Here is a 16,799-nt window from a genome sequence, read left to right on the forward strand (position 1 = left end):
TAAAATAATTTAAGAGTAGCCAAGGAATATGAGTGAATGAAAGTAGTCACAGAATGACTCTGCCCAACTAGCTTGGGGCTGGAAGGTATGCTCCCTTTAACCTAGAGTGTGGAATGGTAGGTGTGATGAGCTGACTCCCCTAAAAAAACGAATAAAGATAATAAAAGTTGATAAATAACTAGGAGTACAAACTAAGCCTGATGAAAAATATGTTACCTTGACAAACTATGAGTGCTTACTTTAAGTTTTCTAATTACCTCTATGCATGGACTGGTTACAATCACGCACACACAATAGCAAGGGATCCTGACTAGGGAAGGGACTTGACTGATATGACTGTCAAAATGTTGAGGCCAAACGTTTTTGCTGAGGGCTGAAATCTCAAACCAGATGATTTTCTTAATACTGCATTACCATGAAAATTTTAATTCTCTTCTAGATATTATCCATTTCTTGAGGACAAGAAATAGCTTAAGTTTGGGGGTGTGAAAACTCCGTAAAAAGACTTAATTCCTAGGCTTTTCACTTAAGTTATTTCTCGTCTAGACAAAGTATGCACTGTATTTTTAGTTGCATTTAGTTGCATATAGGTTATATTAGATTGTGGTGGATAATTGTTGCTTAGGAAATATTTATTTGGTTTGACTGATGCTGTTGAAGAGAAAGGGTTGTTTGGGTTGTGTTTGTACAGGAATCCAACAGAGGAAGAACATTTCAGTCGTGACAATGTAAAAGTGCAAAAGCTAACAGAACTGATGAGAACGTGAAGAGCAGATTTATCTCGCCGAGGCAAGATTTATTTGAGGAAGTCTGAAGCAGGTGTTGCAAAACCTCCTATGTCACATGCCAGCTGGATGACCTACTTCACGTGCAAGCAAGCCTCAATTATTCTGACAACCGCCAGCCGCCTTTCCTTTTTAAGTCTGAGCAATTAATAATGGCTAGTTAAGGAAACTCCAAAAGTAGACAAAGACCTAGGAGATCTTTCCTTATAAATAACCATCCGTAGCCACCAAAAGAGAGGGTGATCAGGCCTCGAGAGAGGGTGATAACCACAGCAGCCACGGTACTGATCAGGATTATCGTGACAAAGCCCCTGGTTTTGGGAGTCATACTTCCTTTGTCATTCTTCCTTTGTTTTTAACTCTTTATCTATTTGGAGTTGTACTAAACGTTGAATCTTGGATGATCTTTGATAGCACCATGAATGCTTTACTTGGTGTTAAACTTTGTTTTACGTGAACAATATTTTTATGTTTATGAATGATGAATTATGTTTCGCTTATGACTATTTTTCTCATAGTTTAAATATTTTACCTTAGCACTGTAAGAGGATCGAGAGATAGCCTTGGGTTTTGGTAAAACATGTCTTGGCATTGTAAGAGCATCAAGAGATAGCCTTTTTTCTAGATAAGTGATTCTTAAATTTGAGAGAATTAAGATAGATCAACGTGAGAAATGAAATGAATCCGAGATGGTAAAGTTCTAACTTGTATACTTTAGAGATAATGAATGGTTTTAATCGACTAAAAGGGATAGATGTCAACAAACAGGTAACGTCTCGAAACGGCATGAGATGCCATGGCAAAATATTCTGGAAATCAAACTTTTCGATGTATGGGGAATAGATTTCATGGGTCATTTCCCATCATCATTCAGAGATTTGTATATTCTCTTGGCAGTGGATTATGTATCAAAATGGGTGTAAGCCATCGCAACAACTAAAAACGATTCCAAGACAGTGCTAAAGTTTTTGTACAAAAATATATTCACCCGATTTGAAGCACCACGAGCTATCATCAGTGATGAAGGCACACATTTTGATAACAAATTGATTACTGAGGCACTAAAATGATATAGAGTACGCCATAGCATCGCTATGGCATATCACCCTCAGACGAATGGATAAGTAGAAGTGTCCAACTGGGAGATTAAGCATATCCTTAAAAAGGTGGTTAATCCAAGTCGAAAAGACTGGTCGCCAAAGCTAGATGAAGCACTATGGGCTTATCGTACAACATACAAGACACCGCTGGGAATGTCCCCATTCAAACTGGTCTACGGGAAGGAATGTCATCTACCGGTTGAACTTGAACATAAAGCCTAATGGGCCATCAAAAAGATAAACATGAATGCTCAGCTTGCTAGAGAAAGCATACTCTTGGAGCTGAACGAGATGGATGAATTTAGAGCACATGCATACGAGAATGCTCGCCTTTACAAGGAGAAAACAAAATGATGGCATAACAGAAAAATTTTGCCAAGGTAATTTTATTCTGGACAACAAGTACTGCTTTACAATTTACGCCTTAAGTTATTCCCAGACAAGCTAAAATCAAGATGGTCAGGATTGTTTATCATTCACAAAGTCTATGACAATAGAGCAATTGAAATCCAGAACCAAAACGATGGTTCCATCTTCAAGGTGAACGGGAATAGACTCAAGGTGTACAAAGGAGCCCCAGTCATGCACGATAAACCGACATCGTTGGCACATGATGCCCAAGAGTTTGCTTTACTTTCTTGAACAAAATTTCATTGCTTAAGCAACAAAAATTTGAATTCTATACATAAATAAATTAAGTTATTTTCAGCTTTCATTATCAGTTTTATTTTATTTTCTTTATTTATTGTAGGCAACCAAAGCACACGTGGCTACATGAGGAATAAGAGTATGCATGAGAAGAGAAAAAACCCTAGGACGCATGGTTTTAACAGCATAATAAAGAGGGAAAGAAATCTTTCCCCCCACTTTATGTCCATTCATATATTTCTCATTTAATGAGAAATATTTTCCCCACCATGAAAGGACTAAATTACCCCGAACCCACCCATTACTTTCCAAAGAAACAAACTGTTGAATGACTTCTTCTTCTTCATCGTGCCTCAACCTCTCGTCACTTAGCAAGAAATTTTTTTCTCTCCCTATAGTCACCACTGATATCAATCAATAAAAATGGTAAGAAAAAGAAAAGCCCCAGCCCCAACACAGAGTTTTGAACGTTTCCAAATAGCCGAAGCAAAAGCATGCTTCAAAATTTTTCATAAATGTCAAGTTTATTTGGAAGATGGATTCATGTTTCCCGCTGAGGAAGAGGAGTCGTTTGGATCGGAGTTGATGGACGTGATAAAGAAACACAACTGGGAGAAGTTTGCTAGTAATCCCAAAGTCGTAGCACCAACGATGGTACGTGAATTCTATACCCATCTCGAGGATCCTTCTAACCACACAGTTTATGTTTGAGGAAAGCTCATTCGATTTTCCCCCTCTGCACTCAACCGATATTTTATGTTGGTGAAAGTTGAAGTGCAGAATAAAAGATTTGTGGCAGAGGTCGATCAAGAAACGTACGACGGTATACTACAGGATTTATGCTTTGGGTGGGCCAAGTTCCAGATGAATGCCCCAACGAGGAAAAGAGTGGATCGTCGAGCACTAAAACTGCACGTGCAATTATGGAACCACTTTCTCAAAGGCAAGTTAATCTCAACGTCTCACAATAGCACAATCCTTGTGAAGAGACTGCTACTCTTGTACTCAATCATATACAGGAGGAATATTGACGTTTGAGAACTCATTTTTCAACTTGATAACTGCATTATGCAAGAAGAAAAAGGTTCCTGAGGATCACTTCGAGGATTACATAAAACCAAAGGAGGGTATTACCAAGAAAAAGGTCTCCGAGCTGATGAGTTTCAATGATGACGACCCAAAGGAAGCTTTGGAGCGTGGAGAAAAATCGATTGTCATGGCTAGAATGGCTGCTATGGTCATGCACACTCGAGAAACGCGTGAAAAGGTCGGTCACCTGGAGGACCACATGAAAATTTACTTCGAGTATGTCATGGCTAGGGACATGCAACTGAATGCCTTCTTCAAGGAGTTACTCCCAAACACAAACATCATACTACCAACCTTCCTCGTTGTGATTCTCAAATACAATGTGGGCGGGAGCACATTCCATGCCTCGACGTCGCATGTACCTCTAGATGTTCCCCCAGAAGTACTCGTTGATGTGCCACCACTAGCAACTCAAGTACCACCTGTACCAAAGGAAGGCAAAGGCGACATAGAAGAGTTCATCATCTTTCTCAGCCACCGAGAGCAGTGATGATACTCCACCCCACTTCTTCACTGACGAAGATTTCACACCAGCACCGAAGCAACCCGAGCATGATCTTATTCAGTCCCTTGTTCGATCAACACTGCCAGTCTCAGCAGCAGTTCTTAGTCCAATACCAGTTCCAGCACAACCAACTCCTACTGCCGATCAGTCAACTCCAACAAGAGCCTTGTCCAGCAAGAAGCGCTACAAGAGAACCGCATGTCGTATACTTCAGCCATCTTTTTCGCCAGTAATAGTAGATTAGGGATCTGAGAGTCCCTCTTTTCCAAAAAGACACCGAACGAGGGTGTCCAGTCAAGCCACCCCACCACTGTGAGTCTTTACTATAGTTTCTTTTTCTTTTTCGCATATTCATATAACATCATGTAATTTTAAATTCATGCATTGAGGACAATGCATCCTTCAAGTTTGGGGGAGGTATTGTACCATATTCTGACATACTTTGATATAAAGTAATTGATGTTAATTGGTTGAAAATTTTGGTTATCATCATTAGGAATGAATTAGGGATGCCCAATGATGAATGTAGAATTTTATTGCCTAGGCCAGAATTATTGTTAAGACTCTCTAAAGAAGAGAACCAACCCTAGGCTTGATTCCTTGAAATTCATAAACACGATTGTAGGTTATTTTTGCTCTAGGTAATCTGTAAAAATTTTAGGAAAGAACTTTCTATTTGCCAAGACTTCAAAAATATTCTAAAGGTAAAGTGGAAACTCTCTAGTGTTTGAAAACTTGAAAAACTCGAAAATACAAAGGGACACTTCTCTGTGCAAAGGCATGAACAAGAAAAACTCCAAAAGAATTTAAGTGTATCCAAGGCATATGAGTGAATGAAAGTAGTCACAGGATGACTCTGGCCGACTAGCTTGGGGGTGGAATGTATGCTCCCTTTCACCTAGAGTGTGGAACGGTAGGGGTGATGAGCTGACTCCCCTAAAAAACATGAATAAAGAGAATAAAAGTTGATAAATAACTAGGAGTACAAACTAAGCCTAATGAATAATTTGTTTCCTTGACTAACCATGAGTGCTTACTTAAGTTTTCTAATTACCTCTATGCATGGACTGGTTACAATCACTCACACACAATAGCAAGGGATCCTGACTAGGGAATGGACTTGACTGATATGATTGTAAATATGTTGAGGCCAAACAATTTTTGCTGAGGGATAAAATCTCAAACCAGATGATTTTCTTAATACTACTTTACCATGACAATTTTAATTCTCTTCTAGCTATTATTCATTGCTTAAGGACAAGAAATAGCTTAAGTTTGGGGGTGTGATAATTCTATAAAAAGACTTAATTCCTAGTCTTTTCACTTAAGTTATTGCTCGTCTAGACAAAGTATGCACTGCATTTTTAGTTGCATTTAGTTGCATATAGGTTATATTAGATTGTGGTGGATAAGTGTTGCTTAGGAAAGATTTATTTGGTTTGACTGATGCTGCTGAAGAGAAAGGGTTATTTGGGTTGTGTTTGTGCAGGAATCCTACAGAGGAAGAACATTTTAGTTGAGACAATTTAAAAGTGCAAAGGCTAGTGGAATTGATGAGAACGCGAGGAGCAGATTTATCTCACCGAGACAAGATTTATTTGAGGAAGTCTAAAGCATGTGTGGCAAAATTGCCTATGTCACACGCCAGCTGGATGACCTACTTCACGTGCAAGAAAGCCTCAATTATTTTGACAACCGCAAGCCACCTTTCTTTTTTAAGTATGAGCAATTAATAACGGCTAGTTAAGGAAACTCCAAAAGTAGACAAAGACCTAGGAGATTTTTCCTTATAAATAATCAGTCGTAGCCGCCAAAACAGAGGGAGGAAGAAGAGAGAAGTGCTTTACCTAAGGCGTGAGCAAGTAACAACAATGATTTCCCACTGTCTACCCACCAACCTTCCTTGGTGTCTTCCATAGCCAGACGATAACAGAGCGGTGATCAGGCCTCGAGAGAGGGTGATCACCAAGGAAGGCGCGGTGCTGATCAGAATTGTCGCAACAGAGCCCCCGATTTTTGGAGTCATTCTTCCTTTATTTTTAACTCTTTATCTATTTGGAATTGTACTAAACGTTGAATCTTGGATGATCTTTGATAGCACCATGAATGCTTTACTTGGTGTTAAACTATGTTTTGTCTGAACAATATTTTTATGTTTATGAATGATGAATTATGTTTCGCTTATGACTATTTTGCTAATAGTTTAAATATTTTACCTTAGCATTGTAAGAGAATCGAGAGATAGCCTTGGGTTTTGGTAAAACATATCTTGGCATTGTAAGAACATCGAGAGATAGCCTTTTGTCTAGATAAGTGATTCTTAAATTTGAGAGAATTAAGATAGATGAACGTGAACAATAAAATGAATCCGGGATGGTGAAGTTCTAACTTGTCTACCTTAGAGATAAGGAGTGGTTTCAATCGACTAAAAGGGATAGATGCTAGAGTAGGATAAACAACGTCTATAGTTAACGCTGAGAGGTATTGCCATAGCAACCGTCTAAGAATACCTAATAATCATGTCGGGCAGTTTTAGTGAGTCATAATAATTCATTCTAAACTAGGAATAATCGTTGTCAAGACAATAGTTTAGCATAAGTTCTCTGTGACACGTCTAAATATGTGAGGTTGTTTGGATTATATTTAAACCATCACTTGTTTTGTTAGTCTGCATATTTATTTTGCCTCAACCAAACTTTTATGAAATCATTGAATCATTTATCTTAGTTCATTAATATTAGTTCTTAGGATAATACTTAGTAGGAATTAGCTTGTGACATTAGTTCTAGTTGTGGTGAAAATATATTTCTAATCCAATCCCTGTGGAGACGATACTCACTCACTACTATATTGCTTGCATCGATTGTGTATACTTGCACAGATTTGCTTGCCTTAGCATATACATTTACAAGCGATCAATAAGGTTTATGTGGAATGGTATTAATGTAAATATCAAGTTTCATTAATGACAAGATGGATATTACTCATTAAATGAATATTTTATTTATTTAAGCTTAATACAAGGTAAATTAACATGAACTTCATTAGAAATTTCATGAAAAATTAGCCATTTTCAGCCAACATTTCGTTCTCCCCATGAACAAGGTAAGATAATTTTTATTTTTCATTTTTGAGCAATTTTCTTTGGATTTTGAATCATGCCGTGAAATAGAAAATTGTTCTATTCAAAAAACACTATCATTTGGTAACATTATTGTTTGCTAATTTGGTTTGTGATCAAAGATCCCAAATTCTAGGGTTTATGTTTATATTAGGGTTTATGGAATTAAAGAATGATTTTGATTTTTTGAGGTTGTAGAATTATTTCAAGCATGATTGTTGATTAAAATCACTTGTACATATTTATATGAATCTACAAAGTTTTGACCAAACCCTAACTTTAGGGAGAGAAGTGTTTTGATGAAATTAAGTTAGGACTTTGAGTGTATAGATTTTATAATGTTATCAAAGTTGATTTCATGCTTGAATCGAAGTTGATTTAATGCTTGAATTGAATCAAAATCGAGTAAAATCATGAAAACCCTAATCTTGAACATACAAATCCTTAGGCCTTGACTATAGAGGATTAGAAAAATTATGGAAAAATTATGTAGGGGTTGTAAATGATGTATGAAGTATTCTACAAGCCTTATAACAATTGTGGGGACCATTCTATAATTTTAAAAAGTTAGGGACCTAATCGACAATTATGGAAAAGTTTTAGGATGTTGTGTAATTGTTTAATAGTTGATTTACTATGATGGAAATTAATGTTTGAGTGTTGAAATTGAAGTTAGGGTGTGAAATTAGATTATTTTGGAAACCTTGTAAAACTTGAGGTTTAAATCACAAATATGGAAAGGTTGGGAGCTTAAGTGAAAATATTATGTGAAGTTGGGATAAAAAGGAACTTGAGTGGTCAATTAGAAGTTTTAAAGTCAACATTTATGTTGTTACATGGAAATTATATCGAATAAGCATCGGAAAATGTGTTAGGAATTTATTTTCCCAAGTATGCCTACGTTAGTAAGATTCTAACATTTGGTTTGAATTTGTATATGTTTGAATTTATTTTTAACCGAGGATAGGTCAAAAAACGAGGCAACAAATTCTATTGGTTAACTTTGAAATTTCACCATAAATTATGAAAAAAAGGAATTTACAAGACTAAGCGTGTCATTTGGGATGCACTAGTATTATTGTGAAAAAGAAAGATGAGTCCATGAAATTATGTATTGATTATCGTCCGTTAAATAAGATAACAAAGAAGAACAAATATCCTCTTCCAATGATTGATAATCTTTTGATCAGTTAAAAAGGTGCACTAGTGTCTCCCAAGTAGGATATCCTATCAGTATATTATTAGTTAAAGATAAGAAAGAAGATCTTCCTAAGTTAGTTTTTAGAATTTGATATGAACACTACGAGTTTGCGATATTTTCATTTGGTTTAACGAATGTTCTTGCGACACTTATGGATTGGATAAATTGAGTATTTAAGTTATACTTGGATTAATTGGTGGTAGTGTTCATTAATATTATTATGATTTGTTCTAAGACCATGGAAGAACACGATGTCGGTTTTTGTATAGCACTTCCAACTATTCGGGAGAAAAATTGCATGCTAAGTTGACCAAGTGTAAATGCTGGTTATCGAAGGTTGTATTCCTTGGACATGTTGAATTAGCTAAGGGGATAATAATATATATCTAGGAAGCATGAGATATAGTCAAATGATAAATTCTAAAGAATGTTTCAAATTTTAAACTTTATTGAGATTTGTTGTTTACTATCAAAGGTTCATAAAGAACTTTTTTGATGATTATATTCCCTCTGACTTATAGAGGAATAAGATAAGAAAGAGGAGATGAAGAAGACAAAAAGAGGGAAGAAAAAGAGGAGACGTGATATCATCCCAAATAAATTAGATTCATCCTTAGTTTCAAAATTTGCGTTAATTACTTCCCTAGTCCTCTATCATTTTATAAACGATTAAAATCATTCATTTTCAAGCTTGTTGGGGTCATCCCAAGCCCAAATCAAATATACTTGGGTCCAAAACTTCATATACTAAAGGGAAAATATTCTAAAGCCCATTCGAATAAACTCGAAACTCCTAACTTGTATTTTGGGGTGTTACAATTCTCCCCTCCTAAGAAGAAATTTTGTCCACGAAATATACCTAAATAGAAGAGATGCAAATACTGAAGTTGAATGTCTTCCACGGGTTCCCATGTCGCCTCCTCAATGCTATGGCTCCTCCACAAAACCTTTACTAATGGTATCCTCTTGTTTTGTAACTCCTTAATGTCATAGGAAATGATTCTAATCAGTTCTTCTTCAAAGGTTAGGTCTTGCCTTACATTAACTTCTTTAAGGGGGATGACATGAGACAGATCAAATCGGTATCTTTGAAGCATAGAAACGTGGAACACATTGTGGATGCGCTCGAGCTCTAGAGGTAACGCAAAACGATAAGCTACTGGTCCAACTCACTCTAAAACCTCATATGGTTTGATAAATTATGGGGTCAACATACCTTTACGCCCAAACTTAAGTACCTTTTTTCCATGACGAGACCTTAGTAAAGACTAGTAGAGTAAGGAGTGTAGTGGATATCATCAATCAAAGGTTGCCTCATCAATAACCATAGTCTATTTATGTCTATGTTTGATAATTAGCTGGCATGTATTTGGACTTATGAAAATGCTTTGGAATGTATTAAAGCTATAATTTTTGTAATATGTTACAACGAACATTTTATTATTATTATATTAAAATGTTTTGTTGTTTGAAACAAATTTTTATGGGTTTACAAATAAGGAAATGTTTGTAAAAGTTATGTGACACCTGTGACTTGTGTACGAAAACGTATCCGAGAAATGGGTGTTACAACTATCCTACTATATTAGAAGGATAAATTGATGCTTGTTGGAATTTGATATTCAAGATATCAACGACACAAGTTAATATGTTTCACATTGAGAAGAGAAGTATAATGGTAAGTCGAGATAAGTCTAGAGAATAAGCTGAACGGCTTTGGCATTTCTTAGAGGATATTCTTGAATGATTGATACATGTACCCATAGTATGCATATACTGTGACTAGCATATAATTTCAAGTATAAGGGTAAGTTGAGACATATACCAACATAGTATCATAGATAATTGAACTCGAATGGAGTTATCTTTGTTGATTTTATATGCCCAAAAAATAACATTTTGAATCCACTAACCAAAGGGTTAAATCGAGATTAAGTTGAGAAAAAATATAAAGGAAGAAGACTAAAGCCCATGAAATTTAATGGCTTAATATGAAGAAAAACCTTACCTAGTTGACTGGAGATCCTAAGTTCTAGGTTCAAAGGAACAACTTAATTGCAGAAATAATGTATAGTCACTATGAGTGTCTCTCATCCCAAGTTCGTTCCTATGATGTAAATAGTGATCAAAGTGGTATAGGCTAAGCAAAGCTTTTAATGACCATTGTGTGCTTCGATAAGCTGAGCAACATATGTCACCTATGTGAGAGTGAAGTGGGGTCGCTACATTAGACATATTTCTTTCAAACTCTTGCAGAACCAGACAATGTCCATGGCTTTAAGGATATACCCTTGAAAACTAAAATTATTGTCAAAAAGGTAGTTGTGTGATGTATATCATCGTTTACACAAAAGACATAATAATTCAAGGACATTGTGTTACTATTTAGCTGGTAAAGTAAATATACCATCATAAGGGAAGGTTCAAAGGTGGATATCTACCTATCTTATGAAACTATCAATCGTAGAGTCTATCACCACATCGTGTGATAATATTTTTGATAAAATCATCAATTTCATTCATGTAGGAGATTGTTTGGAAAAAGAGTGAATTTCATTGACAGATTAAATATTTAAATTAAATTCATATTCCATTTGACTATTACAAATTAAAAGATGATTTTAATTTGAATATTAGTTGAATAATTATTCTTTGAATATGTTACATTAAAAGATATTTATTATCTATTTAACTTTGAATATTAAAATATAATTATATATTTTTGAATATTTCAAATTAAAATAACATCTATTCAAGTTTGAATAGTAAAAGATGTCTATATCTTTTGAATATTTCAAGTCAAAAGATATTATTATCTGTTTAAATTTGAATATTAAAAGATAACTGGTTATAGTAAATATCTCTTGGAAATCCCCTATAAATAATACACTAACCTGCTAGGTTAAAAACATATGTTCAAAATTTCAGAACAAATTTCGATATCTCGGAATTCAAGAATTTATAGTTTTTTTAAAAATATTTTCTCTCATTCTCTAGTTTTTCGGTGATAGGAAAAGGCAAAAAATAGTTAATGATCTCGAAAGTTTGTTCTTTTGTTCGTTAATCATCAAGTTGTTTATCCTAAGAGACAGACGACCAAAAGATCTCAAGCACTTAAGGAGTGGCCGAAAATCTGTCATAAAAAATTGTGGAGCGATAGGCTTCAACTGTTTTCGAGTGATAGATCAATAAAAAGGAATATTTTTATTTTCATTTAATTTTTATTTGTTCTAAAATTTTTAATTTCTTCTATTTAATTTTCTCATGTCCGATTTTGTCTCAAATTGTTATTTTCCTTAACAATCTTAAGTCAAAGTAACTTGTTCTTTCTCTTTAATTTTATAACGATATTACAATCATTATTATTTTTATATTATTTTTGGATTAACTACTTTTAGTTTAACAACACTAGAGAAGACCACTGGACTAGATGATTATTTATTTTATTTTTAAAATGAAATATCATAATATAATCAGAATTATAATATTTATACTCTAATAAAGTGGTTAATTGTTTGACTCTTTTTCTGTTTTTAGATTCAGTGGTGAGTAGTTAAACTTAAATGTTTATATTGGTATTTTTACAAATTTTTTGTCAAATTCAGTGGCTCGATGTTTAACAAAATAATGTGGTAATATGTATCACTACTATGTTGGTCCACATAAAATGATTTAGGGCTAGTTTGGTAATGTTTTCAAAATCGGTTTTAGTTAAAATAGTTTGTTTTGACCGTAAAATCAAATATAAATGAGTAAAAAATAAAATAAAAATTTACGATAAAAACAATGGTTTCAAACCAACCGCAAAAACTAGAATTTCTAATTTTTTCTTTTTCAACTTTATGTTTGAAAGCAAATTATAATTTTACCCTGACTAATGCATGGGCTTCAATAAGTTACGTATTTACGTTTTATTTTAATAATTTAATACTAACATACTTAAAAAATATTTTATTATTTTTAATAATTTGTTTTCATTATGTAAAAATAAATAAAATTCATGATTTATATATGAAATTATTAATAGTATGTAGGGGTGGCAACGAGGCGAGGTGGGGATGGTTTTGCATTACCCAATTCGTCCCAACACTTGCGGGTACTATTTTGGGGAATCTCCATTATATATTTCGGGAATATTTTTTGTCCCTTTACGGATCCCTGCGAGTTTCGGTTAATCCATATCCCTAAAAAATAAACAAACATTTTTGAAAACAATACAACACCTAAAACTTGTAAGATATATCAAATTGTCTTAAATTGATCTCTATATATAATATGAAATTTTCAAACGTCAATATTAATCGAACACCCAATATATGTACAATCTTAATCATTTTCAATCTCAACAAATCAATACATATTAAATAAGAAAAGATCTAAACTTTAATTTTATTTCCTTTGAGATGTAACAGTGACAACATGTAATCTCACAATCTTATCATATATAATTTTTTATTAAAATATATATTAAGGGTATATAGGTAAATGATTATAAATATATTTTTAAAATTTTGTAAAATATCAGGGATTCCTATGGATATTTTTCGGGGTTTTCCACGTTTATTCACACATATACGATTCGGTTATCCTTACGGTTTGGAAATAGCAATCATCGTCCCTATTCCCATTTGAGCTTCGGGGATAAAACTTCCCCCATCCTCATCTTTGTGAGTGAAGATTTCGATTATTCCCCATCTCCATCAGTTCGAATCCCTACTATTTTTAGTTTTTCCTCATCCTATTGCTACCCCTAATAGTAAGTTACATAAAATGTATTTTTATTATAATTATATTTTTTTGTATTTTATTATAATTTAAATTGATATAAGTCATATATAATATATATTTTTTAAATTTATTATAGTTTAAATTGATATGATTTATACGTAAGTGTAAATATAATTTAGTTTGTATATTTTTTAAGTTGCAACATGTCTATAATTCAAAATGTCTATAATTCAAACTCAATCTATAAAAGTAATATTAAATAATTAAATTTTAAATTACACTTTTTACTACACTTTTGGGAAAAAAAAATCATTTTTACAACACATTTAAAAGGTATCTTTTTAAAAGTTATATTAAACTGATCCTACAAAAAATAATACGGTAAGAAAAAAAATTGTATAAAAAGTAAAAAAATATTTAAAAGATTACATTAATATCATTATTTATTTTCCAATAATTGTTGATTAAAATAAAAAAGCATAACGTTACTAATATGTTTATAAAGAAATAATACAATAATTAAAACAAAAAGGAAATAATAAATTGGTGGTGATCAATAAAGACAAAGAAAAGCACAGTAAATTATCAAAAAAAAAAGCACATTATATAATTAAGAAAACAGGTTGGTACCAGCAAATTTTTACGTGTCATGTGGAAAAAGGGGAAGCTACTCCCGAAACTCCCACGAGCTTAGAGATGAGGTACCAGAAAATTATTACATGTCATGTGGAAAACAATTATCAAATTAATGGGTCGAGACTTTTGATTGACTTGCATAACCAAATCCATTTAATCAAATCTGTATCAGCCCTCATTTTCCTTCTCTCTCACTTATTTTACCACGAAGCTGCACTTAACAATCTCTTCTTTTCCTTCTTCTTCAACACCTGAATTTCCTTCATACTTTCTAATCCCATTTCGTGATATCTGCTATAAATTCAAATCCCATACCTAATTCTCCTTTCTCATTTCCCTTGCCTCACAAATATGTTGGATAACAGTAAGCAGCAGTTCACATTAGAGATGACGGTGGTTTCAGCCCAAGGGCTCAAGAGCCCTTCTTTTCTCTTCTCTCGCCGTCTCAGGCCATTCATCACCATCACCACCTTCCCGCCGCCGTTAAACGTTGCCGATCTCAAGAACCTCCGTGGTTTTCAAACGAGGATCAATGATCAAGGTGGTATTAACCCTACTTGGGGTGATAAATTCCATGTTCCTATTCATCATACTTTTTTCGCAAATCGATATTCTTGTATATATCTCCGGCTATTTACTAAAAGGCTCATTGCCGGCCAGGCTCAACTGGGTTGGTGCCAGATTCCTGCCGCCGACATAGGCCTACCGCCGGTGGGCTCAGTGAGGCAACTGAGCTACCGGCTTCGGGCTGCAGATGGTACGAGGACTCACGGAGTTGTCAACGTTGCGGTGAAGTTGGAAGGCCGTATCCATTCTAGTGAAACGTGTCAGACTGTAATTGGTATACCGGTTAGGATGGATATGATTTCTAGTTGTAAAGAGTGACGATTGGTATAGATGTGAGCCGAAAGCTACTCTGCCAATCCAATTGGTACGTGTGTTGTGGGGTAGGGCTTATAATGAGATCGGTTGTATCCTGTGGATTTTGAATGTTGTGGAAACTCATGGTTTATTAAGGATGTGAACCTATTTAAAGAATTTAATTATTGCTTGGTCTTTAAGGCGTCTCCGATTGGCTTGTTAAAAAAATAGTAATCGTTAATCGGTAATTCAGTATAATTGTTATATTTAACATGTTAATTAATTATGTAGTTAATATTAAATGATTTTGATTAATCGAACTGTTAAAAATGATAGTTAATGATTAAAGTTACGTTTACGAATTTTGATAAGCATTTAACAAACGATTAACTGTTAATAAATTAAATTTATAATTAAATTTCTAATTGATTACACTTTTAAACAAATAACTTAATATAACTTTCTATTATTTATAATTTATATATATTTCATAAAATTTGTATATAAATAACTTATTTTTTTTATTATTTTTGACTTTTTATTTCTTTGAAAATATAGAAACATACTTACATAAATATAATTATGTGTTTATTGTTAGGTACTAAGATATTGGGAGATGTGCATACTTACATCAGTGTAAATATATGTTAAGTGCTAGATTTTTTTATTTTATTCACTTACACCGATGTAAATATATATTAAGTGTTATATTTTTTAATCACTTATAACGGTATAAGTATGTGTGAAGTGTTACACTTTTTGTAGTATGATCTATGAAAATTTTTGGCAAATAATTGTAATAGGTTAACCATAGGCTAATTTTTAACCGAACCGTTAATAATGGTTAACCATTTCTTAATGATTAGATTATAATTAAAAAATGTTATAACAGTTAATCAGCCGTTTAGACTAAACGATGCGATTAACCGTCCAAGAATAACCCTAGTCTCGATATAATGTAATTATACTGGATCTGATTTAGTCTAAATTAAGACAATTATGGCTCATAATATAGGGATAAGTTTAATTTAAGACTAATGTTTAAATTGTTTTCAAAATATGTTTCTAAGAAATAAATGTTATTTTAAAAATGATATTGTAAGGTAATATTTAAATTATTTAATATTATTTTTTTGAAAGATGGATTCAATATTATTTAATTGTAAATAGCATCGTTAAAAATATTCATTTAAGTGCAATCTGGATGCTTGTAAAAAATCAGATAGGATCATTAAAATTTAAAGCCCATTTGGCCGACTCTGGATTCTCATTGCAAGCTTTAAAACCCGAGTGACTCCTCATCAATCAATGTAAATACCTCAATCAATTGTAGGCCCACCAAGGAGTGGTTAAGATTAGGGTTTGCAGTGGTGATCTAGAAAATTTTTAAATGTAGACATATATATTAATAATATAAATTTTTTGATACTATAAAATTTTAAGGTGGACATTATAGAACTTCAGGATGGGCACAATATATTAATGAATAAAACTTTGAATTTTAAGAAATAAAATTAAAATTCTAGAAAATTTAAGAGTGGGCATTACCATCAACATAAGGTCCGCCTGAGGGTTTGCTAACCTATTCACCTCCATTAGTTGCATCTCCCTCAGATATCATGTGCTGTCATCCCTGTTCCTCGGCCAAGCAAAGTCCTCCAATAAAAGCCTGTGCCTCTCATATATGCATTGCGGGGGCCTAATAATGTACGTGCATGGTCAGCAATCAATCTCCTCGTGACATAACCCTAACAACTACAGTATGTGTTTCCCCTATAAAAGTCTAATCCATGTTCACTTTAATCGTATGGATGCATGCCGATTCTACTATCCACTCCAACATGCTAGAGAAAACCCATCTTTCAAGGCTTGTATGGATTAGAAAACACACCCTCTTGCAAAGAATGATTTGTTAACGAGCTTTACATCAAAAACACTACCAGTTGGAAAGTGTTCGACAGAGAGCACCTTGTAGCAAAGTGAGGAATAGTTTCAAAGCAATCTTCATACTTTCTTGCCTAGCAAATGTCAAGTTAAACAATTTTAAGACACATAAGTCTAAACCACCTCCCATCTTTGGTTTACACAGTTCCTACCAAGTTACCATCGTTCAACCCCTCATTTA

General features: G+C 33.6%; 1 protein-coding gene across 1 annotated transcript; it reads left to right on the top strand.

Moving 5' to 3' along the window:
* The first annotated feature begins 13,992 nt into the window (after positions 1 to 13,992).
* On the top strand, positions 13,993 to 14,857 carry LOC120163567. Its single transcript, XM_039173473.1, has 2 exons — positions 13,993 to 14,354; positions 14,474 to 14,857. Exons 1-2 carry the CDS (start codon positions 14,165 to 14,167, stop codon positions 14,629 to 14,631), a joined length of 348 nt encoding a protein of 115 aa, XP_039029404.1. The 5' UTR covers positions 13,993 to 14,164; the 3' UTR covers positions 14,632 to 14,857.
* The last annotated feature ends 1,942 nt before the right edge of the window (positions 14,858 to 16,799 follow it).

The sequence above is a fragment of the Hibiscus syriacus genome, unplaced genomic scaffold (assembly GCF_006381635.1).
Source record: "Hibiscus syriacus cultivar Baekdansim isolate YM2019G1 unplaced genomic scaffold, ASM638163v2 tig00111463_pilon, whole genome shotgun sequence".
Lineage (NCBI taxonomy): Eukaryota > Viridiplantae > Streptophyta > Magnoliopsida > Malvales > Malvaceae > Hibiscus > Hibiscus syriacus.

What these genes read in the sequence shown, in the direction of transcription:
- LOC120163567 (XM_039173473.1), top strand. Translation starts at nt 14,165, where the DNA reads ATGTTGGATAACAGTAAGCAGCAGTTCACATTAGAGATGACGGTGGTT. An exon ending in AACGAGGATCAATGATCAAG is followed by an intron (nt 14,355 to 14,473) that starts GTGGTATTAACC and finishes ATTGCCGGCCAG; the next exon opens with GCTCAACTGGGTTGGTGCCA.